Source organism: Miscanthus floridulus, unplaced genomic scaffold (genome assembly GCF_019320115.1).
Source record: "Miscanthus floridulus cultivar M001 unplaced genomic scaffold, ASM1932011v1 os_1486_1_2, whole genome shotgun sequence".
NCBI classification, from domain to species: domain Eukaryota; kingdom Viridiplantae; phylum Streptophyta; class Magnoliopsida; order Poales; family Poaceae; genus Miscanthus; species Miscanthus floridulus.
Window position 1 is genome coordinate 47,341 of NW_027097747.1, and position 17,000 is coordinate 64,340.

Consider the following 17,000-nt stretch of genomic DNA (forward strand, 5'->3'; position numbering starts at 1 on the left):
GCAACAACTCTGACCATGAACTACTCATGTGGGGGGTATGACCTCGAATGCCCATGGTAGACTACATGGGCTGCACCCCCAGGGGTGGCCCAGCCCACAAGACGAAGCCTTGTGGGGCACGATGCTGCTTGGCATGTTTCACAAGATACTACGAGATCTGTAAGGATACGTACGATCCCATGATTCTTGTAATTTGTTATTACTTTCTAGTTAACTCCTAGATCTAACTGACTTGTAACTCTACCCCTAGACTATATAAGGTGGGCAGAGACCCCCTCCAAACACATGCAATATCATACGATAGCCAATACAATCCAACAGAACATAAGAGTAGGGTATTACATCATGCTGACAGCCCAAACCTATCTAACTCGTGTTTCTCTGTTGCCATCTTGTTCTTGATTACATGTATCTCTACCGATCAATCTACCTTTGTGGGATACCCCTCAGAGGACTGCTAATGATATTCTATCGATAGTTGGCACGCCAGGTTGGGGTGTGTGTGTTGTTTCCATTGCCATCCACCCCCATCCTATTGGACTGGATGTCTAGATTGGCCAGCCGCCCACTGTAGTAGGCCTCTGCCCCTCTATGCTATGCGAGCACAATTTTGCCCAAATGCACGTCGAGAGAAATCTACTTGCAAAGCAAAAGCAAAAGCAAAAGCAAAATCAAAATCATGGAAGCCCACGAACCAAGTGTGGCAAGCACAAATCAGAACCAAATCGAAGCAAATCACAAATTAATAAACAACAATGACCAATGCACCACTATGCTAGCATGCTTGCTGGACTAGTCTATCAGAGTCAGAGCACGAGAGCCACAGCCAGAGCGAGGGCCAACCCGCCGGTGGCGGCGGCCAGCTGGTAGCTCCTGGCATCGGCGCTGGACGACGGGGACGGCACCACCACCGGCGGGCTGTCCGACGGCGGGTTGACCTTGGAGCAGACCTTCCTAATTTCGCCCTTGTGGTGCGTGAGCACGTCGAGCCTGCTCATGGCGACGAAGGACTCGGCGAAGTCGGCGAAGAACTCGTCCGGCGAGGCGGCGCTGGCCTGGCGCTCGACGTAGTCGCGGGTGGCAGGGTACTGGAGCAGCGCGGCGTCGGTGGAGAGGAGCCCCCTCTTGCCGGCGACGAGGGCGTAGTAGTCGGCGTCGAAGATGGCCGGGGTGGTCGGGTCGAGGTCGAGGTCGACGAGCGTGGCGTTGTCCCCGGGCTTGCACTGCCCGCGCAGGGTCGCCGTGTAGTTGCCGTCCAGCGCCGGGTCGGACGCGCCCTTGTGGCCGGCGAAGTCGTACAGCCGCGGCGACACCGTGGAGCACCGCGCCTGCCCGATCGTGTGCGCGCCTGAAAAAAGTGAAGCGAATCATCCATCACATTCACATGCAAATAGAGATACTAGTGGGCCTAATGTCGAGCCTATGGAGCTCTCAAGATATAATAGAAAATTAATTTGAAATTGTGGATATGATTTTTTTATTAACTTAGTCAAAAAGATTTCTGAAAAAAAAAGACTTGGGACAAAATTGAAACATCTTATATATTTTAGAATGGAGCGTCTATGCACTCAACGTGGTTTCTTAAGGCAAGTGGTAATTTGCAAAAAGTAATCGAACAATTTGTGAATAACCTAAAATGGTTTGTTTCCAAAGTTAACACTTGATTTGAGAGAAAATTGCAGTTGACAGGAGAGCGGGCCTATGTTGTATTAGTTACAGAGAATGCTCCGATGGACGTTGTACAAACATTTTAAAAAGGTGGGTCACCTCAGGCTACCACAAAAGACTCCTCTTTTATGGTAGTACTATTACCCCTCTAAGAGCATCTCAAACCAAAAAATCAGGCTCCAATATACTCCACTTTCAAATTCACTGTTATCATTTTTGCTCTCCCAAATCACCCTTCTTTCTCAGAAAAAAATGGGCGAGGACTATCTCCACCAGACACGGCACCCACCGTAAATTTGTACCACGTCTTCATACATAATCACCCAATGCATGGGAGAGTTGTGATTTTTCTTAAAAACAACTCACAAGAAAATCTTCTCCTCGACGCTAGACAACATAGTTGCTTGCATGCACGGAACAATTATATATTCCCCTAAAAAACAAGAACTTTACGAAAAAAATAAAGGAGTCGCTATATTTCAGATGCCAGAATTTTCATGTAACAATTTTAGACAACCAATAAGTATTACAATTAAAATGATAACCCATAAGAGACAATTCAATTTTTTTCTCCATACTCAAACAATGATAAAATTACAGATTTCCTAAACGGTACAACAACAAAGATCAAGCAACTGAAATATAGGAGTTTCATAAAAAAAAAACTAAAATATAGGAGAAATGGAAAACTAAAGTGTGGATATATACGAAACAAGGAGCATACCGGAGAGGACGGCAACGTCCTTGGCAGTGAGGTTGAACCTAATAGCAAACAGGTTGATGATGTCAGTGATGGTGGCGTCTGGGGCCGGCGAGAACAAGGCCACGTCGTCGGCCACCGACCTGTAGCCGTCCCTCCGCCCGGTTGGGAGCGGGATGAATGGCCCTTTCGTCTGCCCATGCCAATGCATCATGTACATATTTCATCAACATCAAACTCATCACTATGATATTATTTTTTCATCTAAATAAATGCTCTTGTACTGAATTACTGATGCACGCACCAGCCTGATGGAGTCACGCGCGGCGAGGGCGAGCGCGTCGGCGCAGGAGACGACGCCGGGGCAGGCGGCGTCGAGCTTGGCCTTGATGGCGTCCACCACCTCGTACCCGCGGACGCCCCGGTTCAGCGGCGCGTCCTTCTCGGCGGTGTTGCCGGCGGTGGAGTCGAGCAGGATGGAGCCCTCGCAGCCGTCCACGAAGCAGTCGAGGGAGAAGAGGCGGAGCACGGCGCCCGCGAGGTGGGGCTTCTCGGCCACGATGGCCGTCATCTCCTTGAACACCACGTCCTCCGCCTGCGGGCACGTCTCGTTGTACGCGCCCATCACCACCACCTGAGCCTCCGCCGCAGGCATCGCTATCGCACAACCGATCAGGAGAAGGGGTACGGCCGCCGCCACCGCAGGACCCAGTAATGCTGCTGCTGCCATTGCTCTTGCTCTTGCTCTTGCGGCGGCCATCGATCTTGAGTTCTTGACTGGTGGGGAATTGCAATTGGGGATACTCGACGGACCTTGTTTGTTCCTAGCTACAGTATTAATTGTTGTGTATGACTGGCTTAGGAGTATACTCCTATATATCTGGAATGACTGAGCTGGGCAGCAGCCAAGATTGAATTGGCTGATCATATTTGGGCACAGCTATGTGTATTTATAGCAGTGCCAACTGGCTTTGCACTGCAAGCAAGATAGTACTAGTTATATGGGGATCCTAGGCAGGAACTTTACTGCCTGACTAGAATGGAGATAGATTTTACAAAATATATAGCTTTATATAATATTTTATTTATATTAGATGACAAAAAACAAATGATATAATAATGATTTTGATTAACTTAATCGTTTTTTATAAACTTGAGTGAACTTTTTTTCACATTATTTTGACTCCTTAATTTCCCGATGATAGTTTTACACAGCAAAGTCATTTAAATTTCAAATAAAATAAAAACTGAAAAGATATTATAATGATTTGATATTCTGGTTTCTGGAGTCATTTTTTCATAGAACCACCAAATTAAGATGTTGATAAAGATTTTTTTGTTAGCATTAGGACCTTTATGTTTGGCGATTGCACGGATTTTTTGCGTCAATTTTCATTGAGAATATGAAACAGATGTGGACATGGTTAGAAGCTCACTAGAGGGGAGAAGGATGAGTGGGGTGGGGATATATGATGGGCAAAGAGGTTGCCTGCAGTCGAAGAAGAAACCAACTAGTGACGGGGCAATGAACGGCGGCAGGGTATTTTTTTCACCCCCCCTACATTTCCATATGAGGCTCAAATTCCCAACTTCCTACGAAGATGGCAAGGTTGCCTTCGTTAATGGATATGGCGAGGTTGCTTATTGTCGTCGGTTGACGTAGGCATTGCTTGGCTGGTTTAGAGCTAGGTTTTACATTTAGGTAATGCTCAGCGACTGTTCTTGGGACACCCGGACATGTCATATGGCTTCCACGTGAAGGTGTTTTTATTATAGTGGAAGATGTTTTCCGATTCGTCGGAGCATGCATATGGGTATGAACAAAATGTTTTTACTTTGATTGTTTTATTACTTTGTCATCTCAAATTGTTGAATATGATAAAATCAAATATAAAGTGGAAAACTAACAGTATACTTTATTGATTATTTAAAACATTTGAGAAAATATGCACTGCACATTGTTCCATTTAGCTTTTGGGTTTGTTTGTTTGAGCTACAGTTTTTGAGCTTTTAACTCAAAAGTGGCATTTCTGACTTTTAGCTTCAAGCTCTTGTAATTTTGCCGAAGGCTTTTGTAATAAATTTATAGCTTCTTAGGGCTTCCCCGGCGCAAGTACGTGGCATACTGCCCTAGACGCCACGTTGATGCCAAACATCCACGTCAAAAAGACTTGTAGCCTTGCAGTGCGCAGAGTGGCCTGCAGAAGAAGTAGCGATCTTGTTAGACCAAAAGATGAAGCTACTATATATGGAAGATGTGTAGGGAGTGTGGTCCAGAAAAAAGTAGAGAAGTGAAAAAGAATATGAGAGATTGGAAAGGGACATGATGTGATGGTGCAGTAAAAAAAGCAAAGCTGTCTCCGATAGGAGTGTGTTAGCCAGAGGTACGTGTACTAGTCATTTTAGCCAAGGCCAACAGCATGTGCGGCCTCCGTTAGTGGTGCCCTTAGCACATCAAAACCAGAAAAGCTGTTTTCATCATGTTTTTTACTTTTTATTAGTTTATTATAGCTTCTCAGCATACCAAGAAAGAGAAAAGTTGTTCTCAACATTTTTTTAGTTTTTAGTTTATTTCTTCGTGAGCCAGTTTTTTAGCTTTTCAAAAGTCAGCTCAACAACTGAACTGTTTGTTTCATCATTTCACAAAGCGGCAAGATGGCTTGATGATGTGCCGGATGCACTGACGGCAGAGGCTATGGCTGCCGCTTGTGCTCGCAGCGGAAAATGGCTATGACAAAGTTATCCTTGAGGTTGATTGCAGTGGCCTCAAGATGCTGCTAGATGGTGATGATGGTACGAGATTGGCTATCGGGGGCCTTTGTCTCGATATTACAGAGCTAGGCAGGAGTTTTGTCGACTTTCGTGTTGTGTGGGTGCGTAGGAAAGCCAACTCGGTGGCCCATTGCTGTGCATGTATGGTGTTGGCCACCGAGCGCTCGTTTTTCTGGCTCGACTATATCCCGGATTGGTTGTCGGGATTAGCAGCAGCTAATTGTACTCCCGTTATTGATTAATGGAAGCTCTATAATGCTAAAAAAAACCAGCAAAAAGATGAAACAAACGCATCCTTTTTAGGGGGACAGCATGCGGTGCGTGTTCATTTTATTTGAGGTCTCAATACAAACTGGACTTGCCCAATGTAATTGACAACGAAAAACCATGCAAAGCAAATTCCATGCGAAATCATGGAAACCAACACATCAAGTCACGCAAACACAAATCAGAGGAAATTAAATCGCCAAATTGAAACAAATCATAATAAACAGGCAGCTAGCAACCACCATGCGCTGGCTGTCGTATATGCATGGCATGCAGATTGCAGAGTCTGTGTCAGTAGTTAGAGCACGAGAGCCACTGCCAACCCACCGGTGGCGGTCAGCTTGGCAGCGGCGGCGTTGGTACTGCTGGACGGCGACGGCGGGTTGACCTTAGAGAAGACCTGCCTGATCTCGCCATTGTGGTGCGTGAGCACGCCGAGCTTGCTCATGGCGACGAAGGACGTGGCAAAGTCGGCGAAGAACTCGCCCGGCGGCGCGGTGGCGTTAGCCTGCCGCGCGACGTAGGCGCTGGTGGTGGCATCGAGAAGGAGTGCGGCGTCGGTGGAGAGGAGGCCCTTGTTGCCGGCGACGATCGAGGGCGTAGCAGTGGGCGTCACTAGGTGAAATGGTTTCTAGCAACGGGACAATTTTTTTTTATGAGCGGCTGGTGATAGAGCCACCCTACAGTGGCGTGTTTGGAAGCCTAGAATAACAGGGACGGCTGGTAATACGAGCCACCCCTACAAATAGATCAGTTTTGTAGGGGCGGCTCACTCATCAGCCGCCCTCGCTATTACTGTTTATAGGGGGGGTCATCCTGCACCTAGAATCTTTGACGACTGTCAGTCGTTGCTGCACTTCGTAACAGGTACTTTCCAGTGTATTTCCCCTCTAATATTTATGCGATTTGAGCCACAGATTCGTTCCCCATACTTCCAGTTTCATTTTCCTTCGTTTTTTTTCATTTGGTTCACGGATTCATTTTTGCAAACTAAAAGAAGGGTATCGTAGTACAGGTTGGGGTGGAGAATGGTTCTTTCAATGGTTAAGCCTTCACGTACCACCAGGCACAACCCAATTAGAAAGTCTGTGCTAGACGAAATATGCACAAGATATTTAGTCTGTAGTAGAGAAATAAATTTTTATGAAATAAGATGGACCGCTGATATCCTGTAGTTTTTAATCCATGAACTAGGACTGCAGATATATATCCTCATCTGAGAATATTAATTTTAAGATGGATTGATGTTATTCATGCTTTTTTATTCCACACATAAGACCAACTAAATAAGAGCTGACTTTTCATGTTCCCATAGATGGACAACCCTTCAGATTTTTATAGGAAATTGGCTTTTATGGTTGCATCTATGGTGGCATATTGGGCAGATCTGGCAGCTGTCTGAGCAACCCCCTCCGGCCATCGGATTCTGGGACGACGGCTCCTTCCACCACAGCAATCAAGAACACGGCTCCTCTCCTACAGCTCCACTTCTTTGTGTGACTGTCTGACCGGTGGGCTTCCCCCATTTTTGCTTTTGCTAGACTAGCTGATGTGATGTGCTCAGACCTGGTCCTTTGTTTGATGCATGTTTATCTGAGGATCATAAAGTAAAGAAGCAAGGATGGAGATCATGACAGAAGGGACCAGAGGTGAATGTTCCCTGAACTCATATCCCTTCAGTAGCAAGTTGTTATTTTAGTGGAATGCTTATTTCTGATTTTTTATTTTCCTATCATGCTTGCCATAGCTTAGTGGAGCTTTATGTCCTTTGAAATTTCATCAGCACGAGACTGACATGTCTGAGTGGCTATGTACAAGAGCTTGAGTTACCAAGGTGTTGTTTTTAGATCATTAGATGCTGTCTCTGGAAAATTTAGTTACATTATTGTTCATCCCACTAATCAGAGTTTTGTTAAGTGGAATTAAACTATACATGATTTTGTGATTTTATGGTATGTATCACAGAAATGTTACCTGAAAAGTGATCAACCCACAACAGTCTAACTGAAACTATAAATGATTGTTGGCTAAATTATCTTTTGGCTAAGTTGTTCTTGTTCCTAACTGAAACAAGCATTATCTTAACTTCTGAACTGCATTGAATCTAGAAATGATTAATAGGACTGTGCACATTATATTTAGGTAGTAAAATCTGTTGTAAGAATTAGTGTGCTTCTTCTGAAAATTCAGATTAAACCCATTTCCAATGAACTGGTCATTTCAGTCAAACAGTTTATACATTTACTCTCCTCGGCTTGCTGCTCAGTGAACTGCTCATTCCAGAACACCACTACCACTGTAAATTTTCTGTTATTAGTACTCTGACATTTTTAGAAGTTGCTGATAGCCAGTTATCTTTAGTGAGGATTTGTTTATATGATTTTGTTGGACACAACCATATCTCGAATGCCATTGCATTACTTGTTCTGCATACTCTTCAGCCTACCGCTTGATTCAGACTAACACCACTATACCAGTGATTCAGTGGAAAACCAGAGGACCAGCTAGTGAAACAAAACATAGCAACGGTACATAACACATCATTTCCTATTTCTGGTTTGAGAACTACACTCACCATTTTCTGTTGTTATTACATAAGTGCAACTACACATTTAATGAGTGATTACAGATTAGTAAAAATATTTCAACTAATTGCTATCTTACTAATTTGCTAAATTGCCGAGATGTTCACTTAAAATAGGCAATAATGTGCTATCTTACTAAATCTGGAATATTCTTACAAAATTGCAACCATGTTCAATGGATGCCCACAAGTATTTATGGAAAGTCTGAAATGGGCAATAATGATATTGGGAGTTTGAGATGTGTGCTTACTGATTTTTTTAACTCAACTTTACTGATTTTCAACTCAAGTTTATCTAGTAATATTGTAAGAGCAGAAAAGAACTATTTCAGCTTATACGAACGGTCCATTTTCAGGTTGATGATGTACTAGAGTCGAAGTTGGATAGAAGATTTGAACTTGTCATGGATGAAAGGACTCTTGATGCAATTGGGCTCCATCCTGATCAACCTGTGATGAAGAGGTAAATGCATGTTTCCTGTGTAGATCTTGATGTGTTATGAGAACACCTTCTATGGTTTTGTAACATGTCGAACTATATTGTTGTTTCTATTTATCTAGGTAACAAGTGTAAAATGACATGACACCAGAAATGTAAAATTCTAAAAACAAATTTAGATATACACTTGCAATTCCAAAAACAACTGCTACTGTAGATTTAAGTTTAGATTTCAGTTATCAAATAATCTCGAATGGTGAGACCACAGTTAAAATCTCAGGTCAATCTCAGTTCATGTGGTCATTGGTGAGTAGATTCTTTTGAGTATGCTTTCCTAAGATATTTTTTTCTCTTCATGTGTTCCCTTACCAATGCCTAGCATTTCCAGAAGAGCCATGTTAGCTCCGTCTGTTTTCTTATGGTTCTAAGGTAGAGTAATATTAGTCTGGATCAGAACGGCTACTTCCAGGTCTGTTCTCTTATGGTTCTAAGGTAGAGTATTGGTCCTGATTGGAACTGCTACTTCCTGGTTAGCTTGAGCTTTGCAGCGACAACAGAAAGATCATCAGATTAGGCTGATTATTTGGCTTTATCAATACAATCTCTTTATAGATGCCCCATGTTCCTTTTGATTATAAGATACAAGGGGTCTACTGTTAGTCTTTCCTCTCTCACTTCTTTGTTGATGATGCTCGGCTTGTTGCTCAGCCACTAACTAAATGAAATATTATTGATTTTATTTGGTACTTTTGTGTTTCTATCACTGTTCAAGAAACTCACCCAGGAGAAGGCACTGATGTTTCCCTAGAATGATGAATTGAGTAGCGTAAGAAGTCTGGGGATTCCAATTATTAGCTTGTATCATCGAAGTTTGATGGTGGTTATTAGATCCTCAGTTGTTTCCTTAATTGGAACATTGGCAGTTGTATCATTTGAACTTTGATTAAGGTTGATGGAGACATGGAGTTGCACTTAGCCCCTTATCAATTGTGTTTGGCATTCCGGTTGAAGACTACTACAATTGATGGTCCTCATCACCTTATTTCTCAGCTAAATTGATTTATTTTTCTTCCGTTGCAACGCACATGATGATTTAGGGGAGCACGTGTTGGTAATTTAATTTTTTTTGTGAAAAAATGCACCGCCCCTACAAATCGAATTTTTAGGGGCGGCTCAGCCGTCCCTACAAATTTGTAGGGACGGTCTGGGAACCGTTTCTACAAATGCATGATTTGTATAGACGGTATGATAGGAGCGGCTAGCCAAATCGTCCCTACAAATACTCATTAGCCGCCTCTGAAAATCATATTTGGCGTAGTGCGTCGAAGGTGGTCTGCGTGGGAGGGTCGAGGTAGACGAGGGTGGCGTTGTCGCCAGGCTTGCACTGCCCGCGGAGAGTGACCGTGTAGTTGGCGTCCAGAGTGGGGTCCGACGCGCCGTTCTGCCCGCCCAAGCTGTACAGCCGCGGGGACACCGTCGAGCACCGCGCCTTCCCGATCGTGTGTGCGCCTGAAAAAACGTCGAGGATTTTCAGCCCACGCAGAAAAAATGGTTGATGGACTAGTCACATGCGAACTGAAATACCAGTGGGCCTAATATTCAATCCTCCATTGAGTTCTCCAATGGCCCGACCCGTGAAGGCGGCCCAATAAGCCTTCCTTTCTTTCACTATTTCTTTTGTGGGTTTGCAGTGTTTCAAAATTTCATTTTCCCCTCCTCATACCTGATCCAAGAAGAAGGTTGGGTTCGTGCAAAAATTTTTAAAACCTAAATAAACAACTTTGAGAGGTAATTACATATATGTGATGGAACAAAATCTACACTACAGCGTAATAATGAATTGCATTCCCAAGACAATTCTTATGAATTTCGTGAGCAAATTAAAAGACAAATATTTGAGTTTGGGCAAGGGGCAGGGGAGATCGGATATAATAATAATATAGGATTATACCGGAGAGGACAGCGACGTCCTTGGCGGTGAGGTTGAACTTTTTAGCAAACGGGGCGATGATGTCGGTGATGTTGGCGCCCGGCGGCGGCGAGTTGAGGGCGACGTCGGCGGCCACGGACCTGTTGCCGTCCCTTCGACCAGTCGGGAGCAGGATGAACGGGCCTTTCGTCTGCGCATACATATGTGGCCATTGCCCATCAAATTAAACTCAGTATTAATTCTTTCTTAGTGATGCATTCATGCATGCTTCAGTTACTAGGAACGTTTGCGTACCAGCCTGACGAAGTCTCGCGCGGCGAGCGCGAGCGTGTCGGCACAGGAGACGACGCCGGGGCAGGCGGCGTCGAGCTTGGCCTTGATGGCGTCCACCACCTCGTACCCGCGGACGCCCTGGTTCAGCGGCGCGTCCTTCTCGGCGGTGTTGCCGGCGGTGGAGTCGAGCAGGATGGAGCCCTCGCAGCCGCCCACGAAGCAGTGGACGGAGAAGAGGCGGAGCACGGCGGCCGCGAGGTCCGGCGACTTGGCCACGATGGCCGTCATCTCCGTAAGCACCACGTCCTCCGCCTGCGGGCACGTCGTGTTGTACGCGCCGATCACTACGACGTGGGCGTCCGCCGACGGCGGCGCCGACACAACCAGGAGCAGCACCACCGCTGCCATCGCTGCTGCCGCTGCTCTTGCTGCGGCGACGCCGAGTTGTTGGCTTTAGCTACCTCTGGCTAGTAGTAGTAGTATACACTACAGATTTACAGGTATATATATAGCTGCTAGCCTGTTGTACCTGAGTACATATACTACATATATACGTACTGCAAGTACATCATGCATGTCATCGAAATCGAACAGAGATGAGTCGTTGACGAAAACACACATCTCGCAACGAACAAGTACAAAAAGATCACGCATACATACAGTACGCACTTGCGCTGCTGCTGCGTTTGTACTACACGATACGATGTGTGAATGAAGGGGCCGGAGAATGTCAACTGCTACAAATTCATAGAAAATTTGTCTGGAGATAAGGTTGTATATTGGCTAGCTAGCGCCAACAAGAACATAATATTGTACTAATAATGGATATCAGTGACCATTTGCCGATGTTTAAAATTCAAGAGTAGTGCATATGCCCTGCTGTTATTAACGGTACACATGGCATATGCAGTATTATATTAGGAGGGTGGGTGAGAGTGAGACATGTCAACTTCGGCCATTATATATATACATTTCAGTTCCATATATATGGATATGGCTGTCCATTCTGAATCATGCATATATCCCTGCTGCAGACTGCAGTAATCCGAGTCGCGGCCATCTTAATCCGCCGCCAAAATAAGAAAAAAATATATATATTGCTGTTGGGAAATAGGGGTCCCAATAGAGAGAGTGACGGTGTGAGGTCTCATGCGGTGATCCCAAGACATAGGTTGACGAGGTACCAAGACGGAGGTTCTGGGTAGAAGGTCCCCGAACGAAGGTCCGGGGTGAAGGTTCCAGGGGAAAGGCCCGAGGAGGAAACTCATTAGGGTTTTCTAAGTGAAAGTGTGATAGAGGGGCCAGCTTGTTGCAGCTTGACACTAGGGGTCGAATGCTCCGCTCTGGGGCGGAGGCCTTTGACTAGCGGAGGCACGAATATAAAAATGAAGTTCAAACAATGACTGAGGCAATAGTTAGGGTTTTGAATTGCACGCCATCCTCCCCTATGGGATGACTCACTTCCCCCTTTTATAGGGTACGGTTACATCATTTGTCGAGTATAAAAATGCCCCAAGGGCAACTAAGGCATATTCTGGTATATTCTTGTACACTGTGCTCATGCCTCCAGGACATTAGAGTCTTTTTGTGTTGCTACCGCCTTTGTTGATGGGCCGCTATCGAGCGTGGGCTTTCAGCCCATTATTCGTCGCACCACAACCTTCGACTGTTCTTCATAGTGCCTGGACCTCCTACTTTTCACTACAGCCTCTGACTAATCTTCGTAGTGCCTCGACCTTTGACCTTTTCATCGTGGCCTCTGACCTATCTTCAGGGCATCTCGGCCTCCGACTTTTTCATCGTGACCTCTGATCTTTTCATCATGACCTCTAACTTTTCTACAAATCGCTCCGACCTCCAACTTTTTCATCACGACCTCTGACTTTTTATCACGGCCTTCGACTGATCTTCAAGCCACTACCCTAAATTCTATTAGGCCTCTTCAAGGGAAAGTTAGCCCATATTCCACATGGGCCCCCCCAACAGTAGCCCCTCAGCTACTAGGTTATGGCCGGTACCACATGACCTAGTAGATGTTCATATACAAGAAGAGGTGCAATTAAACTCAAACCTTGGTTGCGAGGATCACCCTTCGCAACATGTACGTGCGCCTCGCTAAAAACTTGTGGGGGTACGACCTCGGATACCCACGGTAGACTGCATGGGCTGTGCCACCGGGGGTGGTCCAGCCCACAAGATGAAGACTTACGATGCACGGTATTGCTCGGCGTGTACCGCAAGACAGCAAGGGCGATATCCTAAAGATGCTATGAGATCTGTTAGGATATGCTCGATCTCGTAATTCCTGTAATCTACTATTACTTACCGGTTATCTCCTAGATCTAATCGACTTGTAACCCTACCCCTAGCTATATAAGGTGGGTAGGGGACCCCCTCAAAACACACGCAATATCATACGATAGCCAATACAAACCAACAGGCCACAGGAGTAGGGTATTACGTCATGCTGATGGCCCAAACCTGTCTAACTTTTGTGTCTCTGTTGCCTTCTTATTCTTGATTACACGTGCCTCTACCGATCAATCTACCTTCGTGGGATACCCCTCAGAGGACTGGCGATAATATTCTATCGACAGTTGGCGTGCCAGGTAGGCGTGCACGTGATGTTTCCATGACGAACAAGATGGTACGTTTTTCAAGCTCTTCGTCCTCTCCAAGGCCCGATCAAGTCTTTACGGTCGGATCGATCTCTTGGGTCATCAATGCTGACGGAGATGGAGAGATCTTCAAGCCGGTGCAAATCAATTCTATGCCAACCACATGAACACCTGCAATAGCAGATCCGATCCCTGAACTACCTCAGAGGTAGTCTTCACCAATAACTCGCCGCTTGCTGCCCCGCTACTCGAAGAAGCAGGTCGGTAACGATGATATGATCGCATCCATCGATTAGGTCGGCCAGAAGCTCGTCGACTGCCTCTCCCTCATGGAATCGGCTCTGACCACTCTGGTTCAGCGCTGACCACCTTCCGGTTCTGATCTATCAGAAGTCGATCGGGAAACTCTAAGGGATATGGCCACCATCCATCAGGATGCCCTAAGGGACAAATTCACCGACCAGATTGGAGACATCTATCCTCTCGCCGACCCAATCACCGACCAGCTCTTGCCGACTATCAATATGCTGCAAATCGGCCAACATCCCAAAGAATCCCTCCATACCATCCTAGAGGAGAATCTAGACTCTGAGTCCTAGGGCTCTACGGAGATTGTCGCTGAAACCGCTGCCGTCCAACCTCCTTTTCCACCTTTCCATGGAGGCAGGATTTTTAATGTCAGCATCGATAGCCCTCCATGGGATGGAGAAACCAATGAGGACCGTGCAGCTCGCGTCAACAAAAACACCAACCGTGCGCAGCGCCGAGCGAATGAGGCTGCCATTGTGTTAGCCGAGGCTGTTCGCAACGAAGAACAACTCAACTTGCAAGGGAGGCCATACCCACTTTACCGCAACCTCGATGATGAATTCGTCCATGTCGACGGCCACGATGTCTACAAGACCCCAAGTGCCAACCTGGCCATGGCCGCTAACGAGCTTGCTCGGCTCGAACAAACGCCAGAGGTCGCCAAGGTCGCCACAATGCTTAAAGCTACACACTGCCAGGTCAACGAGATCTGCCAGGATTAGGGACCTTCTGATGAGGACATCACTCCTTCAGATGTACCCGCTGATCCTCCAACCGTCATGCAAGGTCCAATGACCCGGGCTTGAATGCGTCAACTCAATTTAGAGGTGAGCTCGTTCTTAAGGGATCCTTTTTATACTTTTGAGAATATACTACTACCTAATGATGTTATTTTGCTTAGAAACATTGGAGAGGGTCATGAAGTATTTAGAGGATGTAGTGAAGGCGAAGATGACCAGCAAGGATGTCCAACAGGAACCGAAGGCCCGATCCAACATGATTTCGAGTCTGCCTCGGCCTCTAGGACCAGTCTGCCTTAAACTGGTCACCCAGGACGCATCCAGACTTCGTTTATGATGATCCACATATGGATGGAAAGCTAATTTGATAAGGAAGCCAATCCAAGTGGTCTCATGTCAAAAGCTCTTCAGAATCAACAGGAATCGTTGAAACAAGTTAGCGTCCAGAATCTGCCAGGGTGCTATGACACCGTCTTTTGGTCCGTTGGACCGTGTATCGTGTTTGGGCCCATGAGGGGGCGTGTCCAGGATAGGCGATGACCCTAAGACCTTTATAATCATACGCCACCACCATTATTAGGTTTTAGGTTTTGCTTAGATTATTCTGTCAAGAACAGTTTCGCCGTTCATCGGTTTGTGAGACTCCAACTTTGAGAGATTAATCATTCATCTGCAATTTGGTTGTGTTCTTTCTTGTTCTTGCTTGTGTTCTTCGTTGCGTAGGCAGAGATTAGCCTTCTTGGTGAGGTCAACTTGGTCTGAGACTCGGTTGATAACCAGAGGAGCTGTGGTGCTAAGATTGTAGGGTTCGATCTTTCAATCTGAAGCCGGATCGGTGTGTTATTCTCCACCACAATGATAGTTATCACCACCTGACGGAAGATCAGGATCCCCGTTCCCATTAAGTGGTATCAGAGCAAAGGTATATCGTCAGGTTCACATTTATCCCCTAGTTTTGAGTGTTTCGCTTTCATCCCATAGTCCAGTGCCATACTTTTATTTCCTGTCCTAGAACCTTCCGCGCCATAGCCTTTGCATATTTCGGTTTCGGAGTCCGTCGTGTTGAGTTTGTGTCCTGGTCGAGGTCTTGTTGCTGGTTAGGTCGTGTTAGAGTCCAGTTCGTGTGTTTTTCCCCATCGTTTCCATCAAATCTTTGCTGTTGTGACCAGTTTTGCGCACATTGTTCCCGTTTTGTTCTCTAATTCGGAGCCAATTCTTAAAACTGGTCTAGTTTTCGCATACGAACTCTGATTTTGATGTTCCATATATCAAAATCGATCAGAAAAAAATTTCAGATCCATCCATCCCCTACTTTACTGGGGTTCAAAAATTTTAAATTGGTCAAAAAGTGATCACAAGATTCTCTTTTCATGGTCATAAGGTTTTTGTCGATTTTGAACAAGTTTTCTGAAAATTCCACAGGCCACGTCTTACACTTGTTTGAGCTCATATTTTCTGTAGTTACTTCTTTTGTGCTCCTAAGTAAAGAAAAAATATAAAAAAAAATAAAATAAAAAGTCAAAATTTCCCAAAAAAAACAACGACAACCCAAAAAATAGAAAAAAAGAGAGGGGCAAAAGATGAACAATATCTAGAGGAGCACATAGAGAAGACCAAAGTGAGCTGTATTTGCGTGTGTTGTCTGGTTCCTTGTTTGTGTTGCTATTTCCATCCACCATACTTGTTTTTCATACACCTGTCACCTTGCTATCCACCATACTTGCTTGTTTGTTACACACTTGGTACTTGGAGCATTTTAGACCAGCAACGAGAACAAGTACTTTGGACTATAATTCAGCATTACTTTCTGTTACCGACTTGTGTGCCAGATATACATATTACTCTTTTTGTGCCTTCCAAGCTCCACAAACTCTTCACATCAGTACAGAAAAAGGGCCTTGCAATCTCGGTACCACTGCCTCACAGGTATCACAAACCAGCCGTCGGTTGTACCGCCCACTACTTGCGTTGGTAAGAACTTTATAAGAGCTTGGTAAGACGCTTCCACTTGCTATGAAAAGTGACACCACTGCAACCACGTAGTCATTTGGTAGGGATAACTTTCACCGTTTGTTCCTATTTTTATGTTTACAATGGCAAGAGGTGATCAGACTGGAGATAACAATCCTAAGGGTTTCAGCGAGTGTGTCAGCCAAGAGCAACTACAAGCTATTGTAGAGGATGCTCAAAAAAGGATGAATGAGGCCGTCAGGAAGGCCGTCACTGACGCGCTCATTGAACTCAACATTGGCAATAGCATGGAGAGATTGGACAAACGAATTTTCACACTAACCGACAAGGTTATTGAGTTGGAAACCTTGGTGGCGGTCAACAACAATAACGTTTCCAATAGCAACACCGATGGTCTCTTGCCAGAAGACATGGTGCATGATGCCATTGGGAACATAGATTGAGCAGCCTTCTGACAAGCAAGATTACGACGACGTCTTCGCCACAACACGACAGGTATGGGTGGTGTCCACCACCATCAAGGTAATAATCACCGTGTACCTGATGATCCTTATGCTAAGATTAAGTTCACAATACCATCTTTTTCGAGTCATTATGATGCTGAGGGATATCTTGATTGGGAGATGATGGTAGAACAAAAGTTTAGTGCCCGCCTTGTGCCTAAGCATCATAGAGTTCGACAAGCTACTAGTGAGTTTAAGGATTTTGCCATTATTTTGTGGAATGGGC

At 45.4% G+C, this 17,000-nt stretch overlaps 2 protein-coding genes and 1 long non-coding RNA gene across 4 annotated transcripts; 1 reads left to right on the top strand and 2 right to left on the bottom strand.

Annotated features, from left to right (window-relative positions):
• Window positions 1-804: 804 nt before the first annotated feature.
• LOC136534092 (peroxidase 1-like) lies at window positions 805-3,131 on the bottom strand. Its single transcript, XM_066526568.1, has 3 exons — window positions 2,673-3,131; window positions 2,393-2,561; window positions 805-1,348 (listed from the first exon to the last, which is right to left on the bottom strand). The coding sequence occupies exons 1-3, from the start codon at window positions 3,126-3,128 to the stop codon at window positions 807-809; spliced, it is 1,167 nt and encodes a 388-aa protein (XP_066382665.1). The 5' UTR covers window positions 3,129-3,131; the 3' UTR covers window positions 805-806.
• A 2,574-nt stretch (window positions 3,132-5,705) lies between these two features.
• LOC136534096 (peroxidase 1-like) lies at window positions 5,706-11,254 on the bottom strand. The gene is made up of 5 exons (XM_066526573.1): window positions 11,163-11,254; window positions 10,655-11,084; window positions 10,382-10,550; window positions 9,752-9,939; window positions 5,706-6,038 (listed from the first exon to the last, which is right to left on the bottom strand). The coding sequence occupies exons 1-5, from the start codon at window positions 11,252-11,254 to the stop codon at window positions 5,706-5,708; spliced, it is 1,212 nt and encodes a 403-aa protein (XP_066382670.1).
• Window positions 6,220-9,182, top strand: LOC136534103 (uncharacterized). Of its 2 annotated transcripts, none has more exons than XR_010778658.1 (3): window positions 6,220-6,274; window positions 6,793-7,056; window positions 8,348-9,182. It is a non-coding gene; the product is annotated as an uncharacterized lncRNA (long non-coding RNA). The 2 variants fall into 2 exon arrangements; XR_010778659.1 differs by having other exon boundaries at window positions 6,241-6,274; window positions 6,723-7,056.
• Window positions 11,255-17,000: the final 5,746 nt, after the last annotated feature.

Coding starts and splice junctions, on each gene's coding strand:
- LOC136534092 (XM_066526568.1), bottom strand. CDS start 3,128: ATGGCCGCCGCAAGAGCAAGAGCAAGAGCAATGGCAGCAGCAGCATTA. Junction 2,562..2,672: donor CGCGTGACTCCATCAGGCTG/GTGCGTGCATCA, acceptor TGGCATGGGCAG/ACGAAAGGGCCATTCATCCC. Junction 1,349..2,392: donor GGACGTTGCCGTCCTCTCCG/GTATGCTCCTTG, acceptor CACTTTTTTCAG/GCGCGCACACGATCGGGCAG.
- LOC136534096 (XM_066526573.1), bottom strand. CDS start 11,254: ATGTGTGTTTTCGTCAACGACTCATCTCTGTTCGATTTCGATGACATG. Junction 11,085..11,162: donor TATGTAGTATATGTACTCAG/GTACAACAGGCT, acceptor AGGTAGCTAAAG/CCAACAACTCGGCGTCGCCG. Junction 10,551..10,654: donor CGCGAGACTTCGTCAGGCTG/GTACGCAAACGT, acceptor ATGTATGCGCAG/ACGAAAGGCCCGTTCATCCT.